At 36.2% G+C, this 20,599-nt stretch overlaps 1 protein-coding gene across 1 annotated transcript in view; it reads right to left on the bottom strand.

The window, feature by feature from the left end:
- Positions 1-1,255: 1,255 nt before the first annotated feature.
- CEP192 (centrosomal protein 192) overlaps positions 1,256-20,599 on the bottom strand; it is a 68,910-nt gene continuing 49,566 nt past the window's right edge. The window contains exons 42-53 of the mRNA XM_048940600.1: positions 19,191-19,332; positions 18,552-18,736; positions 18,058-18,181; positions 14,974-15,079; positions 12,736-12,934; positions 11,362-11,441; positions 10,392-10,487; positions 9,591-9,710; positions 5,777-5,898; positions 4,790-4,913; positions 4,261-4,319; positions 1,256-1,734 (exon numbers count right to left, since the gene is read on the bottom strand). Coding sequence (XP_048796557.1) covers positions 1,596-1,734; positions 4,261-4,319; positions 4,790-4,913; positions 5,777-5,898; positions 9,591-9,710; positions 10,392-10,487; positions 11,362-11,441; positions 12,736-12,934; positions 14,974-15,079; positions 18,058-18,181; positions 18,552-18,736; positions 19,191-19,332 — 1,496 coding nt within the window. The 3' untranslated portion in view covers positions 1,256-1,595. The remainder of the gene's footprint in view (positions 1,735-4,260; positions 4,320-4,789; positions 4,914-5,776; positions 5,899-9,590; positions 9,711-10,391; positions 10,488-11,361; positions 11,442-12,735; positions 12,935-14,973; positions 15,080-18,057; positions 18,182-18,551; positions 18,737-19,190; positions 19,333-20,599) is intronic.

The following is a 20,599-nucleotide window of genomic DNA, read 5'->3' as shown; positions in this document are numbered from 1 at the left end:
GAACAGTTTGCCCAGAGAGGCTGTGGATGCCCCATCCCTGGAGCCATTCAAGGCCAGGTTGGATGGGGCCCAGGGCAGTTTAATCTAGGAGCTGACAACACTGCCCATAGCAGGGGGAGTGAAACTAGACGACGTTCAAGGTCCCCCCTCCAACCTAAGCCATTCTATGATCCCGCTGATGGAAGAATACACAGGGAGCAAGACTTCTGATGTCTAGCTTAAATTTCTTCTAGCAAATATTCCCCTTCTGGTGTTCAGTCTGCTGACAAACTAGGTTTTAACAAAGAAAAAGCACCTACAGTATACTTCAGTATACTTTATAATGACCGTGGTGAAACGTCAGACAATTCAAGGTTCTTCCACCCAGTTACCTTCAAATTTGACTTATTTGAAAGTTAAATTACTTTCAATATGAAACTATTTTCACTCCTACTTTTACCAACCTGAAGAAAGGAATAATGTATGTAACCAAAGAGAACAAGGCTATCAAAGTTACATTTCTAGCTTATGGCAACTTCAGATATAACACATGATACAGAAGTGAAAGAGCCAACAGCCAAAGGGTGCTGAGAGCATGGAAGCAATGGGTAACTTGACTGCAGAACTGCTGTTCACTGAATCCTACAATGTAAGAACTGGAGAGCACTCAACAAAATTTTAAAGAAATCCACTTAGCACATAGGGGAAAAACTTCTCTTGAAAGAGCAGACAGTGAATATCTGGTGCTTGCTGCCACACAAAGTTGTGAACACAGGGTATCAAAAGGCTCAAAGAGGCATACAGATAAATTCATAAACAGGTCCATAAATGGAAAAAAGGGATAGGTGGGAATCTCTGCATCCTGTCCCCATTGTAATAACTCCGGAGATCTGGGAAAGTGCAAGGAAAAGAAACCAAAGGCAGCAGATCAGGCTTTTGCGATCTCCAAGAACAACCATCTTTTTGCCATTGTTAAAGGCAGAATACCAGCCTAGAAGAATCATTTTTGAGTGCTGAAAGCAATATTGCTCATGTTGAATTGACAGTGTTTTCACATTGCTAGGAAAAAAAAGTAATGCTTAAGCCTACCACTGAACTGACTGTACAAGCTTTACCAGATGAAGACACAATATGTAGCAAGTCAGCTTCTTTACTGCAATCCCATCCCCCCAAAACCCCTAAACCCAAAATAACTAAGCATTGCTTAGGAGGAGGAAGCTTAATCCTTCACGTACAGCAAGGAACCGTCTAACCACCAAAGACAGAAATGAGAATCAACAGTTAATGCATACTTTATTTCTGTATTTACAATGTTGAAAATAAAATACATTATATCTTCCTAATAAATGCAAAAATAGAAACCTCCCTTTTCAACAAAAGTGCAGAAACATAAGTTAGAACACAATAACTTTAAAAACACAGAATATTATTTCTCAGTGTTTTTACTATGAAAAAGCACTTGAAAAACAAGCGCCATAATTCATCTTAAAGATGACTTTCCATCAGAGCAGCATCACAGGGCAAAACAAGTAAAAGGTTAGTATGGAAATGTAGTAGCAAATCCTTGAATAGTTTAAATGGCTTAAACCGTCCTAAACAATTGTAAGCTGTTCAGACTATTCTTTTGCAATAGCTTTACCACAGAGTCGAATGTTAATACAGCCATATTTGGTCGTGTGCACGGCCAAGAGACCTTCAAATACGCCTTCTGCTTGTGGCTTGAACTGGACTGGCACATTGATGTAATGATGGGATCTGCAAGGAGACAATTGTGCATATTCATGATCAACAATCAAGCAAACTGTACCAGATATTGAAGTTCTAGTCCTTATTATCACCACAACTATACATTTGATGTGTACTAGATCAAGTTTATTTTTACAGTTTTGATTATTACTCTTCTGAAGGAAGATTTTAAAGGTGATTCTTTTCTACAGGCTATGCAAAGTATTGAAATATTTTATTGCTGCTAGTTTATCTGGATAGGTTTGTTCTGCCTCTTCACAATAATACTGACTGCGCAAGTATTACGTTTACAGCAAAGTTACTACATGTCTTCACAGGTCCATTGATGAGCATACCAAAATGTACAATTCTCAATCAATTTAAAGCTGGTAAAATATTTTCAATTATTTTTAATTGCCTCTATGTGAATAAATATTTCACTGAATCACCACAAGCCAATACATCAGTCCTCAACCAGTATTTTCAAACTGTTGCATCACATCTTTTTTGGTTACTTACTTACTTCTATTCAGATTGCATAAAAACATGCCAAATAGTAAAATTCAGCTGTAGGTAGGCTATAAAGGGTGGCTGTCTTAATTGTCAAAAGCCTAGAGTGAACATGTTAAAGTAAAAAATATAAGCTATACAAGCAAAAAGGCTGGAAATGCTGAGCAGAAGTCTATTAGCCATGGCATCTGATGGAAATATTCAGTGCTAACAAAGAAGTAGAAGTAACGGGCACACGTTAGAATAAGGAAAAACAAATAGCAAAACTCGCTAAGAAAAAAGGATTTGTTTGTTTCTTAAATTTTATGATAACTCTAGTTCTCTGCCTTTGGCAGCATTTAGTGCTATCCAGCATCTTTTAGAATGTGTTCATTTCCTCTACTTTTTATTATTTTGTTGCTACTATATATTAGATACTAGATAGAGAAGAACGTCAGTATGACCATTTCATTTGTAACAGATGCATTGTATTAGAAAACAAAAAAGGTAGTAAGAATTGAAACTGAAGCTCAAGACTCAGTCTGCTGAAGACTTCACAAAAGTAAGAATAAATTTAAGAGAAAGTCAGAAGGTGTGCACAAATCTGTATCTTCAGAGCGATATACGGATGCTTCCTTACATATCCTATCACATAGTCAAAAAGAACACAACCAAACTCAAGCTCACACTATCAAAGCAACGGTAAGTCACGTATCACTCTTCAAGAGAACTCCACATCCAACTTTCAAAGACTGATTTCCAAAACAGTTACTATATGACCTCAGTAATGGCATATGGCAACTATATTCAGTTTAATCTGACCACAGAATTGAAGTGTCTATTTAGTTGGTGCTATACACTGTCTTTTAGAAAAGCAAAATTAATCAGGCACTGCTCAGTTTGCTTTGCAGCAGTCAGTATATTTCCAATGACCAGGATAAGGTTCAACACACTAAAGAGTATTTTTGAAACATGTATCTTCCAATTAAGTTACTCACCTTTTTTCATGGACTGTCAATACATGACTGTCCTTTGCCTAAGGCTGTACAGCCTCAGATAGATCTAGCAAGTTGTTTTTATTTGGGTAGATTTGTATCTTGTTCACTACTTTGGCAATAAACTCTTTAGCGGCAACTCCAATTAAAAAAATGCAAGTGAAGTAGAGGCACTAAAAAATGTCTCAGTGGAGTTACAACACTTCTTACTAGAAACTGGCTTCAAAATACCTTGAATACCGTGGTTAGTAACATAACATCTATTACAAAGATGGGGCTGTGACATATCACTGGAAGAGAAGAAACAGAGTATCCAGTCCTATTTCTGACCTTACACACAACTTCTACTCTGCATATACTTAGTTTCCTCATCTTTAAAATGGAGAAATATCTAAATACTGAGAAAATGTATGTTGTATGACTTCTAATGAAATGGTTGCAATTTTATCTTCATGACACTCCTGCTGTTATAGATGAGCATGTTTGATGCTATATCTCTTTATGAGATGACTAACAGAACTGTCAAATACCTGCACTAATCAACTCTCAGGATGGCTGGGTTTATTTTGAAGGGCTTTATCACCAACTTGAAAATTCCTTTTATGCAAGTAATATGCTGAACTTCTTGGTAGGTCCGAGCAATTCCACTGGCTGCTCAAACCTACATTTGCAGAGAATCTTTCATGCAGCTCTGCAGGTTTGTCAAATTAGAAGCATGATGAAGGCAATTTGGTCTGTTGTGTACAAAGTATAAATGGAAGGAATGACTTGATTGTGCACAGCAGGCCAAATGGCTAAATGAAGCATTAGGTTTAGCACGAAAAGCAGCAGCACTGTTTGCAGTGAAGAAATTGGCAGATGCAGAAGTAACTGCGTGGGATCATTCTGTTCCTAACCAAGATTACAGAGCGCAGTATTAGCAAAAAAAAACCTCACATATTTAACTAGACAGCTAGAATGCTAGGTCTTTATACCTACATTTTAGCACTGTACATTGAGAAGATATTTATCTTACTGAATTAAATTTTTTTCATTGTTGTTAGGCAAGAATGTTAGCACAAGAGTTACTTACCTTAGAGAGTATTTTGAATGTTTGATGTAGAAAGGCTCATTGGGACTCAAAAATTTCAGCTGCAATTTAATACAAAATGCTTAAAGACCCACTGTATCTAAAGCCTATTATATTCACTCTATAACATGGTTAAGCTAAACAAGGTAATTTACAAATACAGCATTAGATAGACCCAATGTTTAAAAATGAAACATGCCCAGATTGGTGCATTTGAGAAGAACTGAAATCTCAGGATATTTTAACAAAGTTAAAAAAATAAAGATAACAAGAAATCTATCACCTTTTTAAAACTACTGCATAGTTTACAAATACCCTCACTGACTCAGTCAAGAAAAGAGAAAAATTACAGAGGAGAGCGAATTTTTTCGAGTATAATACTGTCTTTAGAAACTAGCAACACAAGACTTGAACTATTGCCATCTTATGCCCAGAGTAAAAAGTAAAGAATAAAAATAAGCCTACGTAGAACATTGAACAGCTAGGAGGATTTACGAAAATATGCATTTAGAAGAAAGCCCACCAGACTTACCAAATGCGTTCTAAAGGAATTATTTCGCAAGTTGACTTTTAACGTGCGTGATTCCCCAATTCTGGTTGGAAGAAAAGTGTACAGGTCTTCTGGGGCATACACCCCACGAGTTACCTCATTCAGTCTGATATGGAAAAGGGAGTTAAGATGGTAAGATTTTACTTATATGGTCTGGATGTATTGATTACATACTTCAAGACGTTCGTATTTTCTTAAGAGAGTAAACAAGGAAAAATTGAAAGATCTTGAAGGCATCAACACTCTCACTTATGTGTCATAGGTTATACATTTTAGCCACCGAGAGTCTAAGGAAAGCATCACTGCAACATAAATATGTGAGCTTACTTACACATGCTTTTACAATCTGAATTTTCCCTCCATATGCTTTACTGGACAGCTAGTCTCTTTTCAGGGATTCCACATTTAACCAAAACATTTTACTCTCCTGCCATACTCATATCATCCCATAGTATAAGAATTGTAGATCAATTTTAGAGAAAAATAGCAATGTTAAGACATGCAGTACACCACATTCTTACAATGAACTTGAACATTTTGTAAAACCACCAAAATGGGTCAGTAAACAATTCTGCTGCTGATACTAGTTTTCACAACAGCAAATTATGATTAGGCAACTTAGAAGCTTAAATGAAAAGAATGTGAAACTGAACAATGCAGTGCAACACAAGGTTTGGTCAAGTATGTTTCTGCAGTTATTTGCTCATATAGGATAACTAAGATTGCAAGAGAGTCAGGATGTCTCACGTTCAACACCCCTTGTACCAAGAGTATCGGTTATGGGCTCAGATAAGGCATTTCACAGGGCTTTGTCCTGTTAGGTCCCAGAAATCTCCAAGGGCAGACAGCAGAGCCTCTCTGGGCAGCCTGTTCTACCACACAGCTATTGTAACAGCAAAAAGGTTTGGTTGTGTTTTTGGAACTTCCAACCATTAGCAGTATCTCATTTCAGTTCTTGCCCATACATACCCTGCTTTAGTTGTACAAGCCTCAGAGCAAACCTTCCTTCTAGGTGTAACTGGGCTTCCAGCTTCTATGAGGGTTTCTGCAGAAGCCCTTCCAACTGCAGCTGTATTTTCTGCTTTGGTACCCTATTGACAAAGATAAGGAAGCCTTTAAATTTTGTATTGAAAAGGTCCCAATTACTGAAGTCATTTTCCTTAGACAAGGGAAGGGAGTAAGACTTTTTTTTTTTTTTTTTTTAAGTATAGTATTTCAGAACAGTAACAGATGAGCAGCAGCTTGGGAGGACCAAGCTTTTGTGTTTTATGTGCCATGTTTTGTCTTTACTTGTTAAAAGGCAGTTCACAGAACACTAGTAGTGCTGTATAGGCGGAATCTCATAAAGGCTGCAAGAAATTTCTCTGCAGACATTCTTGAGGCCCATGTGCCTCAAGAACAGCACAGTCAGCAAAACAACTGGTCACAGAGGAAGACATCAGTTATCACTGTAGTTTAAATTCCCACCAAAGCACAAAGCCTCATAATACTTCTGCATTATGAAGGATACATCAGTCCCAAAGGGGCATCACTCCAGAGAAAAAGAATCTGATAATGCACTAAATAGTAACTGTCACACTTAGAAATTAGGACAAAAATATTTACCTCTGTCACAACCTCTATTCAATGTACTATCTAACACAACAAAACCAGACCACCCAAAGGGAATATTTTGCCAAACAGCTAATTCAAAATTCTCCACTGTCTGATGAATCTAGCCAGCTACTGTCTGGAGCCCCTTGTGTTACAACATCTTGACAAAAAGACAAAGAACTAAAGAACCTCCCCACATGTACGGTCATACAACATAGTCTTTTTTTCCCAAATAGCACTGATGTTTTAGACAAGCAGTCGATTTCCTTATGCAGGGAAGATTTAAAAAATAATTTTCTCTTCAATAGAGCTGCTATGACAAACTTGTCTTTCAGACATTGATTTCTCTACTTGAAAGAGCTGCGAGTCACAGTCTGCCAGAAATAGCAACAGCCAACAAAAAACCTTAATTTTAAGAATATTCTTCAGCTGCAAATAATCCATGAACCACAGTAGAACCCAGTACCTAAAGATAAAAAAAGCCTGCATATATGTTGTTTCAAGAGCTTTTAGTTTTCCATGTAGGAAAAAATGATGGGTGTCGTGCTTCAGTGTTATCATTCAAATTCTACTGGATCAACAGGGCAAGTTCACTGCATAAGAATAATACCCATAATGGAAAATAATCACAAGTTCTGTCTTCCCTGATATTTATAAAAGTATCTTCAAGTATTGCTTTATTTCACACCTTACTAATTTCTCCTGTTTCAAATGAAATTAGTGTGTTAAACATTCACCATATGGTTCTCTTGATCCCGAAGTAACTTCAAAGGCATATGCTTTTTTTTTTAAATGCACATTTAGTGTGAAATTAGAATTAATTTTGCTCACTGAGCTAAAAAAAAAAAAAAAAAAAAAAAAAAAAAAAAAAAAGGTTTCCCCTATTACTCCTGGAATATCCAAATAAGATGAAGGTTCCATATTGCTAATAACAATAAAAATCAAATCAGAACTTTTAGTAAAATGTTCTGTATTAACCATTCAAAAATTGAGCTCAATTTGTTCACTTTGCCTCTTGCAAAATAACACACTAAAAAGTTACTTAACACAACAGCTAAAGTACACAGATCACATTAAAAAAAAATCACGTCTATCATTTGTAGTATTTGTCAACCAACACTGGAATTCTTTATGCAGTCCTCAACTTTCTACACACTAAAGAAGCCACCATAACCTAGGTCCTGCCTCAGCCCTCTGACAGGTTCTTGCTGACTGACTGCTTCAACAAAAAGAAATCAATACCTAAACCTAAGCTATTCCAAAGTATTTGTGCACAATGGTGGCATTCCTTTTTGCCCATTGATCTTTGGCCAGTTCCTCATAGCAAATGTTCATCAGAAAGAGGAAAAACTAAGTTTGCATTGTCAGTATTGACAGGAAGAGACTGCAAGGGGCATTTGAGTCCTTCCTCTCTCTGTCCCTAGGATCAGATGTGGAAACCAGTTCTTCTGAGTTGGAGTCTATGGTTTCTAACGGTGGGAACTGCAAACGCAAACAGAGCATCACAGTTACAGCTAACTGACTTCCTAGGAAAAAAAAAAGAAAATGGTAAGTACCATTGATTTTCCTAACTTCACCTTGTTCTAGTTCTCTCCTGACGTCGTTCACACCTCTTTCCAATTCTATTGAAGCAGTGCTATAAATATATACCACTCCATCATTGTGAATGACAGTCAGTCTTCCTATTTCATTTTATCAAAAAAATCACAGCAGTACCCCCCCTAGGGCAAGCCTACAGGATATAAGTCCTTCCCAAAGCTGTAGTAATGTAGTATACACTCTTGGTTCCTAGGACATAATAGGCAATAACTGACTTGTCTTCTCTAAAAGCAGGCCGTATTAAAAAGCTGCAAGAGTCTAAGTAAAAGATCTGTGTTGATTCCTCTTGCAAAATGATAACTAGTTTCCTTATCTAGTTGATAAAAAAGATTTTCTACTCTTTATCAAAAATGATCTCCAGATACTTCAAGTATTTTCTGTAATGCTTTATTCCTAGAAGTATAAGGAAATGCTGGAAAGATCTAATAGTTAACAGCTTTAAGTAGAATCAAGAGGAAAGAGAAACAAATCTGACATGCTAGTTCAAAAGCATTGATGTCAAGTCATGCAGCTCAAAGATTTACACAATTCTGACAACTACTCATGTTCTCGGAAGATAATTATTCAGAACCCTAGACTTCTAATAAAGAATTCATCTTTTCTCAAGCTTGAAACAGTCAACTGACAGATGTTTTCCTCGCTTTATGGGAAATCATGTTCAAAGTATTTGATGAAAGCTTAAAAAAAAATCTCCAAACAAACATTGTACAAGTCTCATTCTTCCAGACAAAATTAGAAATCATTTAACATTTATATTATTAACAAGCCCTATTCTCAACATAATTAACTACTGGGAAGAAAAAAGATCCCACAAAGTAAAAGGTATCTTGCCAAGAAGGGTAAAGTAAGGCTCCTGTATGTAGCAATCACAGAATATCAAAGTTCTTCACATTCAGCTCATCTACATAAGGATTAGAATTTACTTATCTTAAATATTTAAAAATAGATTTTGTGTCCTATGCAGACTCACTTTAGATGGATGGATGGTGAGGTAGTGACTAGAAGTGAGCTAAGAACTGATTTTCTGTGCTCTCTCAACTCCCAAACCCATTTCTCTAGGCCTCACCATAAAATTAGAGCTCAGGAGCATGAAAAGAGCAAAGAAGAGCTCTGATTTAATTGTTCCTATGTAGAAATCTAAATAATTACCCACATCTAGTCTGAACTGTGATAAAATGCTCAAATCGATTTCATCAGAAACATACCCACATCTCCAAAGCAGGTGGTAAGCAAACTAAAAACTGAGCTACATACTGGATCAAAGGTCAATAGCTTTAGTGCTTATTTACAGAAATAAACGCAATGCATTTAGCATGTGATATAAACAAATCTGCCCCTGCAGAAATTATTCCCACAGGAGTTTCTCTACAGTCTCTGAGCAGAAAGCAAAATTTTACACGTTAAATGACAAAAGATAATGCATTATCACATAAGCAAGACTAAAACCTCATTTTTGTAATAAGAAAAACAGTACAGTTCAGGCTGTATCTTCTTTCATAATATCATTGAGGCATATCAGCAATAATTCAGTATAGTGACATTAAGATGTTATGAAATAACAGGATAGAGTTTATAGCATTTATATACTCACTGTTCCAGAAAGCTGAAACCTTAATTTGTGTTTCCAACTAGGTTTTTCAACAGGGTGACACTCAAGGTCCCAGAACTGAGAATAATCTCCACTTTCTCTAGGTAAAAATATTAGAGAAACCTACAAAAAACAAGAAGAAAAATTTGCAAAAGTTCAAAATAACTTATAAAACTCCATAACTTTACTTGTACAAAGTTCCATTAAAGTCAGCACAATTATTTATACACTACAGAAATCGATGCATGCATTCCACACGCACAGTCTTGCAGCAAACATTATCGTTCATCCTCCTTTGCCTGCAAATGAAAAGGTCCTGGTAAAAAGGGTTCTGCCTCACAGAATCCTATGCAGTACATCCTTGGATGTTGATAATTGTGGTTATGAAACCCTCTACCGGCCAGAAAGTAAAATTGTAAGTTAAATGAAATCCACTTTAGGACCAAACAATTGTTCCTCAAGAATTCTGACATAAACAGGAGGTAGTTCTCACACCAGTTTTGCAAAAACACAGTACAATTTCTAATAATCTTGTGGATTTTTATAAAGCATTTTAAAACAATCTTCTGTTCTAGAACAGAGTATCTTCTAAAACAACAAAACAAAATAAACCTATAGATTGCATGAAATCTTAACATCAACTCAGCTGACATAACACCTGTGGTAAGTAGATACGGACCACTTAATACAAATAGATATAATGAAAACCAGCTTCAATAATTCAACTGTTATTTCAGAAAATTTATCATGCAGGGTACTGTTTTACAATTAAGATAAATTAATATGCTTGAAACGTCAGCTTACCTTCTCTTTCCCATGAGCTTCAAGTGTACCAGAAACATGGTAACATCTGAAAGCAGAGTAAGTAGCTCTATAAACAGAACCAGTTCCATCCATGGCCTGCAAACGAAGTTAGGCACCAGATTCAGGAGGGATTAGAACACATGCTGCCCTCCCTGCCCCCTGCCTCACCACACTTACATAAGACTGAAAAATGTACCCAGTAAAGCTATTTTCAAATAAGCAAATAATATTCAATCCCTAAAAGCAAACAACAAAGACTTGAAGCTACTACAGTATGTATGCAGTCATCACAACTACTGACTTCCAGTTTAGACGTGGTGTACTAACTGGAACACTACATGTTCTGTCTTCACAGTCATGGCCACATTTACAGGATTTCTGGGATATGACATTTTTTTCATCATTTCATAACCCATACTAATTCTAGCACAGAATCCAATGAGCATCGCAGCATTCAGCTATCAAGAAATAGGAGACTATTTACAAATACTAGTTACAGCTACTACAGTAACTGCAAAATCAGCAGTAGTGTAGTTCAGATATCCTTTCCCTAACATTAAATTACCTACAGAGGTATAATGCAGAGCAGAATTCTAGAAGCATGTGTCTCATAACAGGGCAAGTTAGATTGGCATTCTGGATCAGAAACAAACACATCTTTCATGTATGTTTGACAACTAGTGCAATCCAGAATACAACACTGAATGAGCAAAAACAAGCACCACAAGCTAGTAAGTGAACCAGAAATAGGCTCACAGAGCACTGATTCCCAGCCAGAGGTATACTAGAGGGAAAAAAAGGGAAAGTTTTCCTTTATACGGACAGAGTCAGAGTGATGGTAAAGAAACTAACTGAGTTCAGGCTCAAAGAGGCATACTTTCTCAAGAGGCTAGAGGGAGAAAGAGAGAACAAGCAAAAAAACACAACAGGGAATTTGCATAAAACACTCTCAATGCAAGCATTCACTCACTTTAACATAGGGTGGAGTAAATGATGATAAGTTCCACCTGACATTTTCATCCCCCTTATTCTCCATTTCCAGGTAACTCTCTGCAAGAGAAATATCACATGTAAATAAATTTGTTCAAATACCTTTAGTTGAATGAATTCAAAACAGGCAGTTTGTTTAGAAAGAAAGCCCTTTATTGCTAGATATAGTGAAGATTACTAGCAGTGGTTCTTACGATGTCAAGTAGATTTGAAACTTCAGGAGCAGACTCAAATAAAGCACACTATCAGAAATTCCTTGCAAGTTTTTACAAATAAATTTGAAAGTCAAGTCTTCCAGTGAAGAATCATATTGAAGATGCTTACAAGAAGTGAGACCTGAATTCAATATGCCTAAAAGAACAGAAGAGAACCCTCCAAAAGGCCCAGAAGCATAAAGACAATTACGTGGTCGTATTGTCTGTAGGAGGAAGTTAGCTCCTTGAAAATTCAGTGTATGACAATTAGCAAAGAGAAATTTAAGTTAACTCCAACATTTCAATTTATAGCCTCCAAAAAATCTCAAGGCAATCTTCACTTTCTAGTGTACAAAAACAGACATCCCCCCTCCAAAAAAAAAAAAAAAAATCCCTGAAGATACCCAATTCTTCTCCAAGATGTTATTTGGCTGCTCAGGGAGGAACACTGACAGTATTGTTAAAAAAAAAAAAAAAAGGAAAGATATAATCAATAAAGTAAGCCTTGGCAGTTCTAGAGGTAGTTAAATGAAAGCATAGGGTCAGTGAATCACTACAAAATTACCAGATACCTAGAAAAAGAGTACAACACACTAACAGATCTGGTATCTAGATAACAGAATGACAGTTTCATACAGCAATCTGAAGAATTTGAAGTATTTACTGTAATTAAAAGTACAGACAAAGGATTTTCAACAACATGCTCCTGGATCATTAAGTACAAGACAGGAACAGCCAGTCTCAGAGCTGGCATTCCTAGAGACTTAAGGCAGAATATTTCCCTTCTACCTGTAGATAGATTTGTATAAACATCTTTGGAACACATACAAGATGAGAATGGGTATACTGCACAATAACACTGATGCAGAAGTTGTTCAACAAAACACAGTTAATAGTGTCCTTTTGACAGAGGCATGGTTCAGTGGATACATCAATAATTTAATTGGCAACTTACCTGCCCGCATACAAACCATCTGCAGGAAAATGTGTTACTATGAAGGAGGAAAAAAAGATTTCCACCACGAGGACTAACAGTTCAATGAATCAAAACACGGTAACTGGAATCAACAATTTCAAGGCATTCAAGTTCCCAAACATTCAATACAGAAAACAAAAACACTGAAGATCTCTCAGATGTTGCAGTTACTAAGTATTATTACCTGTGCATTCACCAGCTCTTGTTCTAGGAAAAATAATCGATCTGCTCTTTATTTCCATTTTTGTTAAAGGATGTGCTGAGAGAGGTTTTGCCACGTGAACAGTAGGACTTGCAGATTGTACAGTAAATAAATCACGTCTTCTAGATGGAGAGCTTGTTCCAGACACATCCTGCGCCTCACGAATCTGCACTTTAATAACCTTTTACACAATTTGGAGAGAAAGACTTAAAATAGTGAATGTTCTTACATCAACAAGTCAGATTACTGAGGTCTATTCCCTCGAGCTCTAAGAACACACGTTGTTCAGCCTCACGTCCCAGCAGAGGAAAAAAAAGTCTTAAGCCAGTTGGCCATCTCTAGCTTTTGTTCCTGATGTTTTAAGATTTTAGGATAAATTTAATTCAGGACAAAAGGAAATTTTACTGAGCACTTATCTAGAAGTTTTAATTCAATACTCAAGATGTTCTTTTTAATCTAAACCCCACACCCTGCTGCCAACTTCCGCAAATATTTCTCATTTATTCATTATTACAAATAGTATTTTCTTACAATTATGTTTTGTTAGAAATGTTTTGGAATATATTTTTATTAATAGATCAGCAGAGGATTGTTCCTCAATAAGAGAAACAATTTAGATCGATTGAATTTAATTGCCTACTGCTAGAATATTCTCTATTTGCAGAGAAAGGGACTAGGACTGTCTGAAACAGAGTGAAGATTATGTTCATTTTTGGCTGTGTAAGAAATGCTTCTAAAAAGTAAATATGAAATCTTACCATTCTTCCTGCCTTACTAGACAGATTGCAAAGAAATGGCAAAAGCATTACCAAATACCAGATATCTTACAATTAGATTGGTTTGGACACACCCTCTACTTCTGCCATACTAGGTTTCTTCTCTTCAACTTTTTATTATTTAGTAATTAAATCAATATTATTTAATATTTTATTAACATAACACAGTAAAAGATGTACACAATGCCAATTTCCTTCTCTACAAACTCCTTTTATCAGCTTCTCATGTTTTTTCTTGGTGGTTTTGGTTGTTTTTTTCATTTGTTCTCCTCATTGTAGGACAACTCAGGTTGGAAGAGACATTTAAGCCTACCCAGATCCAACTCCCTGTTGTGGGCAAGGACATCTTCCACTATGATCAGGCTGCACAGGACCCCATCCAACCTGGTCTGAACATTTCCAAGGGCATCCACAGCTTCTGTGGGAAACCTGTTCCAGTGACCCACCACCCTTATAGTGAAGAACTTTGCCATAATATCTAATCTAAATCTACCTCTCCCAGTTTAAAGCTACTACCCTTTGTCCTGTCACTGCAATCCCTGATAAAGGATCTCTTGCCAAGGCAGTTTGCAATTCTGTATTATTCATATCATCTTTCTCCATCTAGAAGGTAAGTAGATAGACTGTTTTAACCTTTCAGTGTCTTTCATTTCTCTCTATGTGTACCATTATAATTAATCCAAAATACATAACAGCTGTATAAAAAAATGACAATATGCATTTCTCTGGGGGAAATCACCAAGGAGATTTCATACTTTCACACTGAAAAAAGCAGAAAAATTGTTGGCTCTGTGAATTTTATTATTGCCTTAATTAAATCAAGGCAAAATTTTGGATTAAAATGCATAAGCAGCAAGAACCTATTCTACACATTCATTATTACAGGCTTGTCTGCCAGAAGGTTAAGTTCACCTTAAGGGAGTCCAAAGTGAACTTGTCCAGAGTCTTGTCCAGCAACCTGCTTTAACTCCTTTTGTCTTAAAGGTTTACATACATAGAGATACATACACTGTCTACATGTGTAGTCTGTATAAACAAATATATACACATATATTAAAAAGCAGAGATATATAGATAATTATATATGCAAGAAACATAAATTCGGCATTTCTAGAAAACGATATATAAATAGTGAGTATACTGAAAAAACTTTGATTGGCAATGCAGTCCTACTGTTCACATCATGGTGTTTCTTTAATCTCTAAAGAAATAAAGATTCTCAATTTTCAAAACATGCTTTGTTGCTTTGGGTTTGCTGTGCATTTCTTTGGGTTTTTTTTGTTGTTTGTTTGTGGTGGTTTTTTGTTTTTGTTTTTGTTTTGTTTTTTGGAAATACCATCTTTACAAATCTGTGGTGTGGAGGGAGAGATTTTAAATGAGAATTAAGTTTACAGAACTTGTGCTCCACATATAAAAGATTTTGGCAACATTACTAGCCACTTACTTTTTGTCCATTATCACAGTGGATGTAGATTAGCCCACTCCAAGGAATTACAGAAGGCTTTGTGGCAAGTGAAGGATTAGGACTCACCAGAATCAGTGCACGGCTCCTAAAAGGAAGAAAAAAAACAAAAACATTTTGTCTAGTAGGAGGATCGAGCTAACAAAGATTACAGATCTCCCTAGCACAAGAAAGAATGCACTTTTAAGACTTTTTTTTAAGACTTTTAAGACTAAGCTAAGCAAAAATGATCTAGAAACAAATATCAGTAGTAAGTATCTGAAAATATTATGTATCTGAAAATATTACACGTTGTTAGAAACTTAAAAATAACTTACTGCATAAACTTGTTATTGTTTCTTTAAGGGTACAGAGGGAAAGCATGACATACACATTAAGAAACAACCTCTCAGGTCACAAAAAGCAAACACAACGACATGAATCAAAAAATATACTCTAGAAGGAAACTTCCATTCAAACAAAGTATGCGCAAATTGCACCTTTAAAACTAATTCTAGCTTTAAAGAATTTGCATGCTTTCCTTTCTCCCACTGAGAACCACTGATTTTGGAGAAAAACTTTTCAATGGTTTCTATAGTTATGTAGGTAGGGGACACCAAGGAGTCTACTAAATTCATTCCAAGCAATTACAACATAAGACAGTACTTTGACCAGTGAGAATGTAAGTTTGATTTACAATGTTCTGTATTCAATATCATAAAATTTCAACATAAAAGAGGGCAGAAAGTAAGCAATGAAGCATTCAAAAAAAGCACAAAAAAAAAAAAACACACTGATTTTACGTTACAACAGTTAATGAGTGAAAGCACTCAAATCATCCCTTAAAAATTAGCTTGAAGTATCACTAGCAGAGCACTGCATTTGAAAAGTTCAGTGTAAGAACAAAAAATCAGTCCTCAGAGGAAAGTCAGCTCCATAATAATCCTCAGAATAAAACCTTCTCATACACACTTCAACTAACAGGCATCAGTAGCCTCATACTAATTCAGGGTTTTAATATTTCCTTAAAGAACCATTGAAATCTCAGTTTCCTCTAGGAGAAGGTCCTGCATAGGCACAGCCAACCTACACAGACACAAAGCCAACATACACAAAGCCATTTCAACCTTACCATTTTGGATAAAAATCTTATTACCATTACTTTAAAATTTCAGTACTCAGAATCTTTACTCTTACGGCTCTCCCACTCTCTCACACATACACAAATCTGTGTACGTGAGAACATGACTTACTAGTACACATAAAATTCTCAGTCACTACCTGCTTTCACTGTCTTTGCTCCTATCAGCCTGACTCTGACGTTTACTGCCAACTTCACATACAAATCCAACCTGCATGGAATCATGACCCAGAGGTCTCAAAAGGGTGACATCCAACCTACAGATACCAACATCTCTCGGTACTTTTCCTGCTGTGGAATGGAGCAGTCTAGGGAAGACAAATCCTGCCTAACTGCCCTTCAAACCTTATTCAGAAGGGAAGTCTCCAAGACGCTTCCTAAACAAGGCACTTGCAAATCTTTCCAGATGCCAACAGTCCCTGCTCCAAAAGTGCAATTCCTTTGACAGCACCTATCAATACTTCCGACACTGAGACATCTCCATGATAAAAGTCTCTTAGAAAGCTATCAAATTCAGCAGGGACTTATGATTTAACGATTCCACATTCAGACAGGTTGAAGGTTGCACCTATCACATTCCAGGGAATTTAAGGATTTTAGTTAAGGTGAAACAGGAGATGGCTTGCATGATCTAACTGGCTCTGATGTGGCAAAGGCAGTCTTTGATTTTAGGACTTCCACTATCACTGAGGAATTGGAGCTTCTCATTTCACGGCTTAAATCAGCTCAAGAATTCCACACAGCTCCAGCCATCACAGTGCATACTATAAAAGACTGCCTGGCTTCCATCCTGACACCATGACTGTTCTTGTCATGGTATGGAGATTGCCATAGAAAGTAGAAAACTATGTAAGCAGAACCTGTCATGCTTAAGTCAGCTGTTCCCACAGGTCCATTTCCTGCTTGCAGGCTTCTGTTCTTGATCCAGGCTACTTTTTGGACCTAACCTGTTTGGCCACAGCTCATTCTTTTCTAATGAAAAGAACACAATATAATTATGCAACACAAGAAAGTTGCTTCAAGCCTGTCATCAATTAAAAAAAAAAAAAACAAAACTGAAAGAGTCCTGAGTCTAGGGTACAAGATACTCAACATATCCCTGCTATTAGCTATTGCAGATTGTATGTTGGTCTCCCACTGTTTTAATTGGCCACTCCTTGCAGATATTCTAACCCCTGTACAGAATCATCTTGACTTTTTTTTTTTCCTGACTCAAGAATTTAAATCTAATTGAGTATCAAAATTAAATGTTGAAGTCCATACCTCAAACAGTGACGCAGGACTAAAAAGAAAGCCTCCGCTTTGTGTAAACATCTAAAGGTAAGATAGTTGCTTAACTCTTTAAGAGTATATTTCTGAATTTACCTTAATTTTAATTCAGAAATGAGAAGAGGTAAAGTGCTTTTTGGTTGACATCTGTTAAGAGTCCACACAAGCAATGATGGTACAAAGACTGCTCCAAAATACTGCTAGATAAGGTAGAGATGATCTGATGCTGACTTGCCATTTCATACTAACAAATACTGAGAAGCCACAGGTTAAGCAACAAAAAACGATTCTGTCAATACATAATGAATCAAGTGCTGATAAATATCAGCATATAACCAAATCAAAGAAATATCATTTTAAATACATAGGTCATTCAAATTAAAAAAAAATACTGTGAAAGGACTTTTTTTTTTTTTTTTAAATTTCAGTTTTATTGACCTGGAAAATTATACAAGAGTAACAACATATCAAAGAACAGAAAACTCCTGGTCTGCAGGTAACTTTGCGTACAACAGAAAAACATTCCCTGTAAAAAAAATTATGAAGTCAAATAAGTAAGGTTAGCTTTACATGCCAGTAGAGTAGATGACCGTATCGTAGAACAGACTATAATAAGTTGCTCTAAAATCTCACCACACTTATATATAAAAAAAAGGAATCTATGTAAAAAAACTTACTCTGGTTCAATAACTCCATGTTGTGGGGTTATAGTAAGGCAGTGAGCTGGCCACGAAAGCTCAAACGTCAGCATCCTACTAGAATTGTTGACAATTTGTACATGTCCAGTATCAGCTGTTCCACCTAAATCACAAAAAAAGCTATAAAAAGCTAACAAGTACAAAAATGCACAAAAGTGATCAAGAGTCAGAGATGCACCAAGTAAGATAAAGCATTTTCTGCTCTATTTTTTTTTTTTTTAATCAAAATTCCCAGGACTTTAAAATATACATAATTATGTAGTGCATATTATAAATATACAAACACATACAGCCCCTTAACACTCACAATTTAACCAAAACTCTGTTTAAGTCAGGTTTATTGCTTAGGTGCAATACTATTGCAGCAAGATTATTGGTCAAGTCACACTTACGAAAGTAAGAGAATTTTGAACATAAGTAGAAGTTATTTTAATACTAAAATGATTAAGTTATTAAATGAAGAAAATACTTACTAATAGAAGGAGGTAACAAAATCAAGTGTTCAGGCTTAACAGTCCAAGTCTGTTGAGCATCTACTTTATTCTGGACTTCATCATTGGTTTTCACAGGTAATGGAGGACCCTGAGGCCCTTTAACGGGAAGAACATCCAATGTTGCATTGATAAGTCTTGCAGCATTCTCAGATCTGGAAGTAAGACTGCATTAAGCAAAAGTAGTAATGAAGATAGCATAGAAACATATGCATATATATAGCATATAATAGCTTACTCTTAATATCTCTTAAATTTTAACACTGAAGTACAATGTTGTTCATGAGGACTTTCAATTTAATTCATCATTATAAAAAAAAAAAAGTCAGCAGCTACATCATAGAATGGCTTAGGCTGGAGAGGATGTTAAAAGTCACTGAGTTCCAAGCTCCCTGCCATGGGCAGGGTTGCCATCCACTGGATCAGCCTGCCGCCCAGGATCCCATCCAGCCTGACCCTGAATGCCTCCAGAGATGGGAGCACCCACAGCCTCTCTGGGCAGCTGTGCCAGTATCTCATCACCCTTTGAATAACAAATTTCTTCCTAAACCTGGCTTTAGACGATTTTAGATAAGCGGAGTCGCACTTAAGCATTATCCAACAGTAACTCTTATATGTTACCGGTTTGATTCCAGATGACGTCCAGGAGATTGCTGAAGAACATCCCTATTCACAACAAAGTATCCAACCACGGTGAGGATAATTTTTCGCATATTTGCATAGAAAAGACGGATATCATTCGTCCCTCGTGGGATATCGCACACTGAAAGAGTAACAGAGCAACTCCACTAAGAACAAAAGAATCATACTCAGAAATTGCACAACAGAGATTTTGGATATACTCCTATTTAACCTTTTGGTTAAGAATAATGGATAATTCCAAAAACAGCTTATGAAAATTATCAGGCATAAATCAACATTAACAAATTTTTTCCTTTGAATTATATAAGTTATTTTCCACCTTTATGTAAAACACACACATTAGTTTGATTTTATGTCCAATTAAAGTCAAGTTTAATTTATTTACCCTGACAAGACTTAAAAATAATTGTTTCCTCAAAACGTTTAATAATTTAGTCCAAGTTTACTACTGTACTTTAAGCAACTTCATGTAGAATTGACAGAACGAGAAAGTGAGCGCTTCTCACACAGGATGCATTGGATCCATTCTTGCTTCTGCTGCATAGAAAATTTGGGGGTAAATTATTAATGCTTGTACACAGCATGTACACTTCAGCTCAGGATAAGACAGATGAATGCCCTCACAATAATGAAACTCAGGAATGCTGTGAAATTCATACTCTTATAGACATGCATGCTGATTGTCAAGTCTAATTGCATATTCCACTGTGCAGCACGCTGCTGCAACAAGCAAGTAGGCTGGTGAAAAACTGACAACACACCATTTCAAACACTAATGTCAGTGTATAATTTTGGAGTGACAAGGAGGTAATGAAGGGCTTTAAGTCTGTATCAGCGTTTACTTCTTCAAAGCAACTTTCTCAACTCCCCCTTAAAGGCTTATTAGCAGTGTTATGTAAGCCCATCATTATTTGTTGTTTGTTTTTAATAATACCAATCTTCTCCTCAATACATATATTTATTCAGTACAGAAAATACTGAATAGAATGCTAAGGATCTTTTACTTGCAGGACAAATAAGTCCTGCTAAGTAAAAGGACTGTGCTCAAAAAGGAAAGAAAAAAAGCCTGTATTTGACGGCCACTAAGATGCCTTGTTTTCCACAGAAAGAAAAAGAAAATTAAACTACTACTAGCAAGACTATCTCTGATAATCTTATTAATAGAAGTCATCTCAGCTCTCTTATACCCTCTTATACCAAGTAAACAACTTTAGAGCACACCAAGTTTCTTATATTCCCTAGGATCTTACCTCAGCCAAGGTGATCAATCACCTTTCCAAGTAAAAACAGTATAAAAATCTATCGGGACAGAATCAGGCTACAACTTTCATTCAAGTGTAGTGGCATTATAACACTGAATTCTTTCCATGTGTAAATCAAACTAGTAA

Source organism: Lagopus muta, chromosome 3, assembly GCF_023343835.1.
Source record: "Lagopus muta isolate bLagMut1 chromosome 3, bLagMut1 primary, whole genome shotgun sequence".
NCBI lineage: Eukaryota > Metazoa > Chordata > Aves > Galliformes > Phasianidae > Lagopus > Lagopus muta.
Note: the sequence above shows the minus strand (reverse complement) of the source record. Positions and strands in the feature narration are given on the sequence as shown.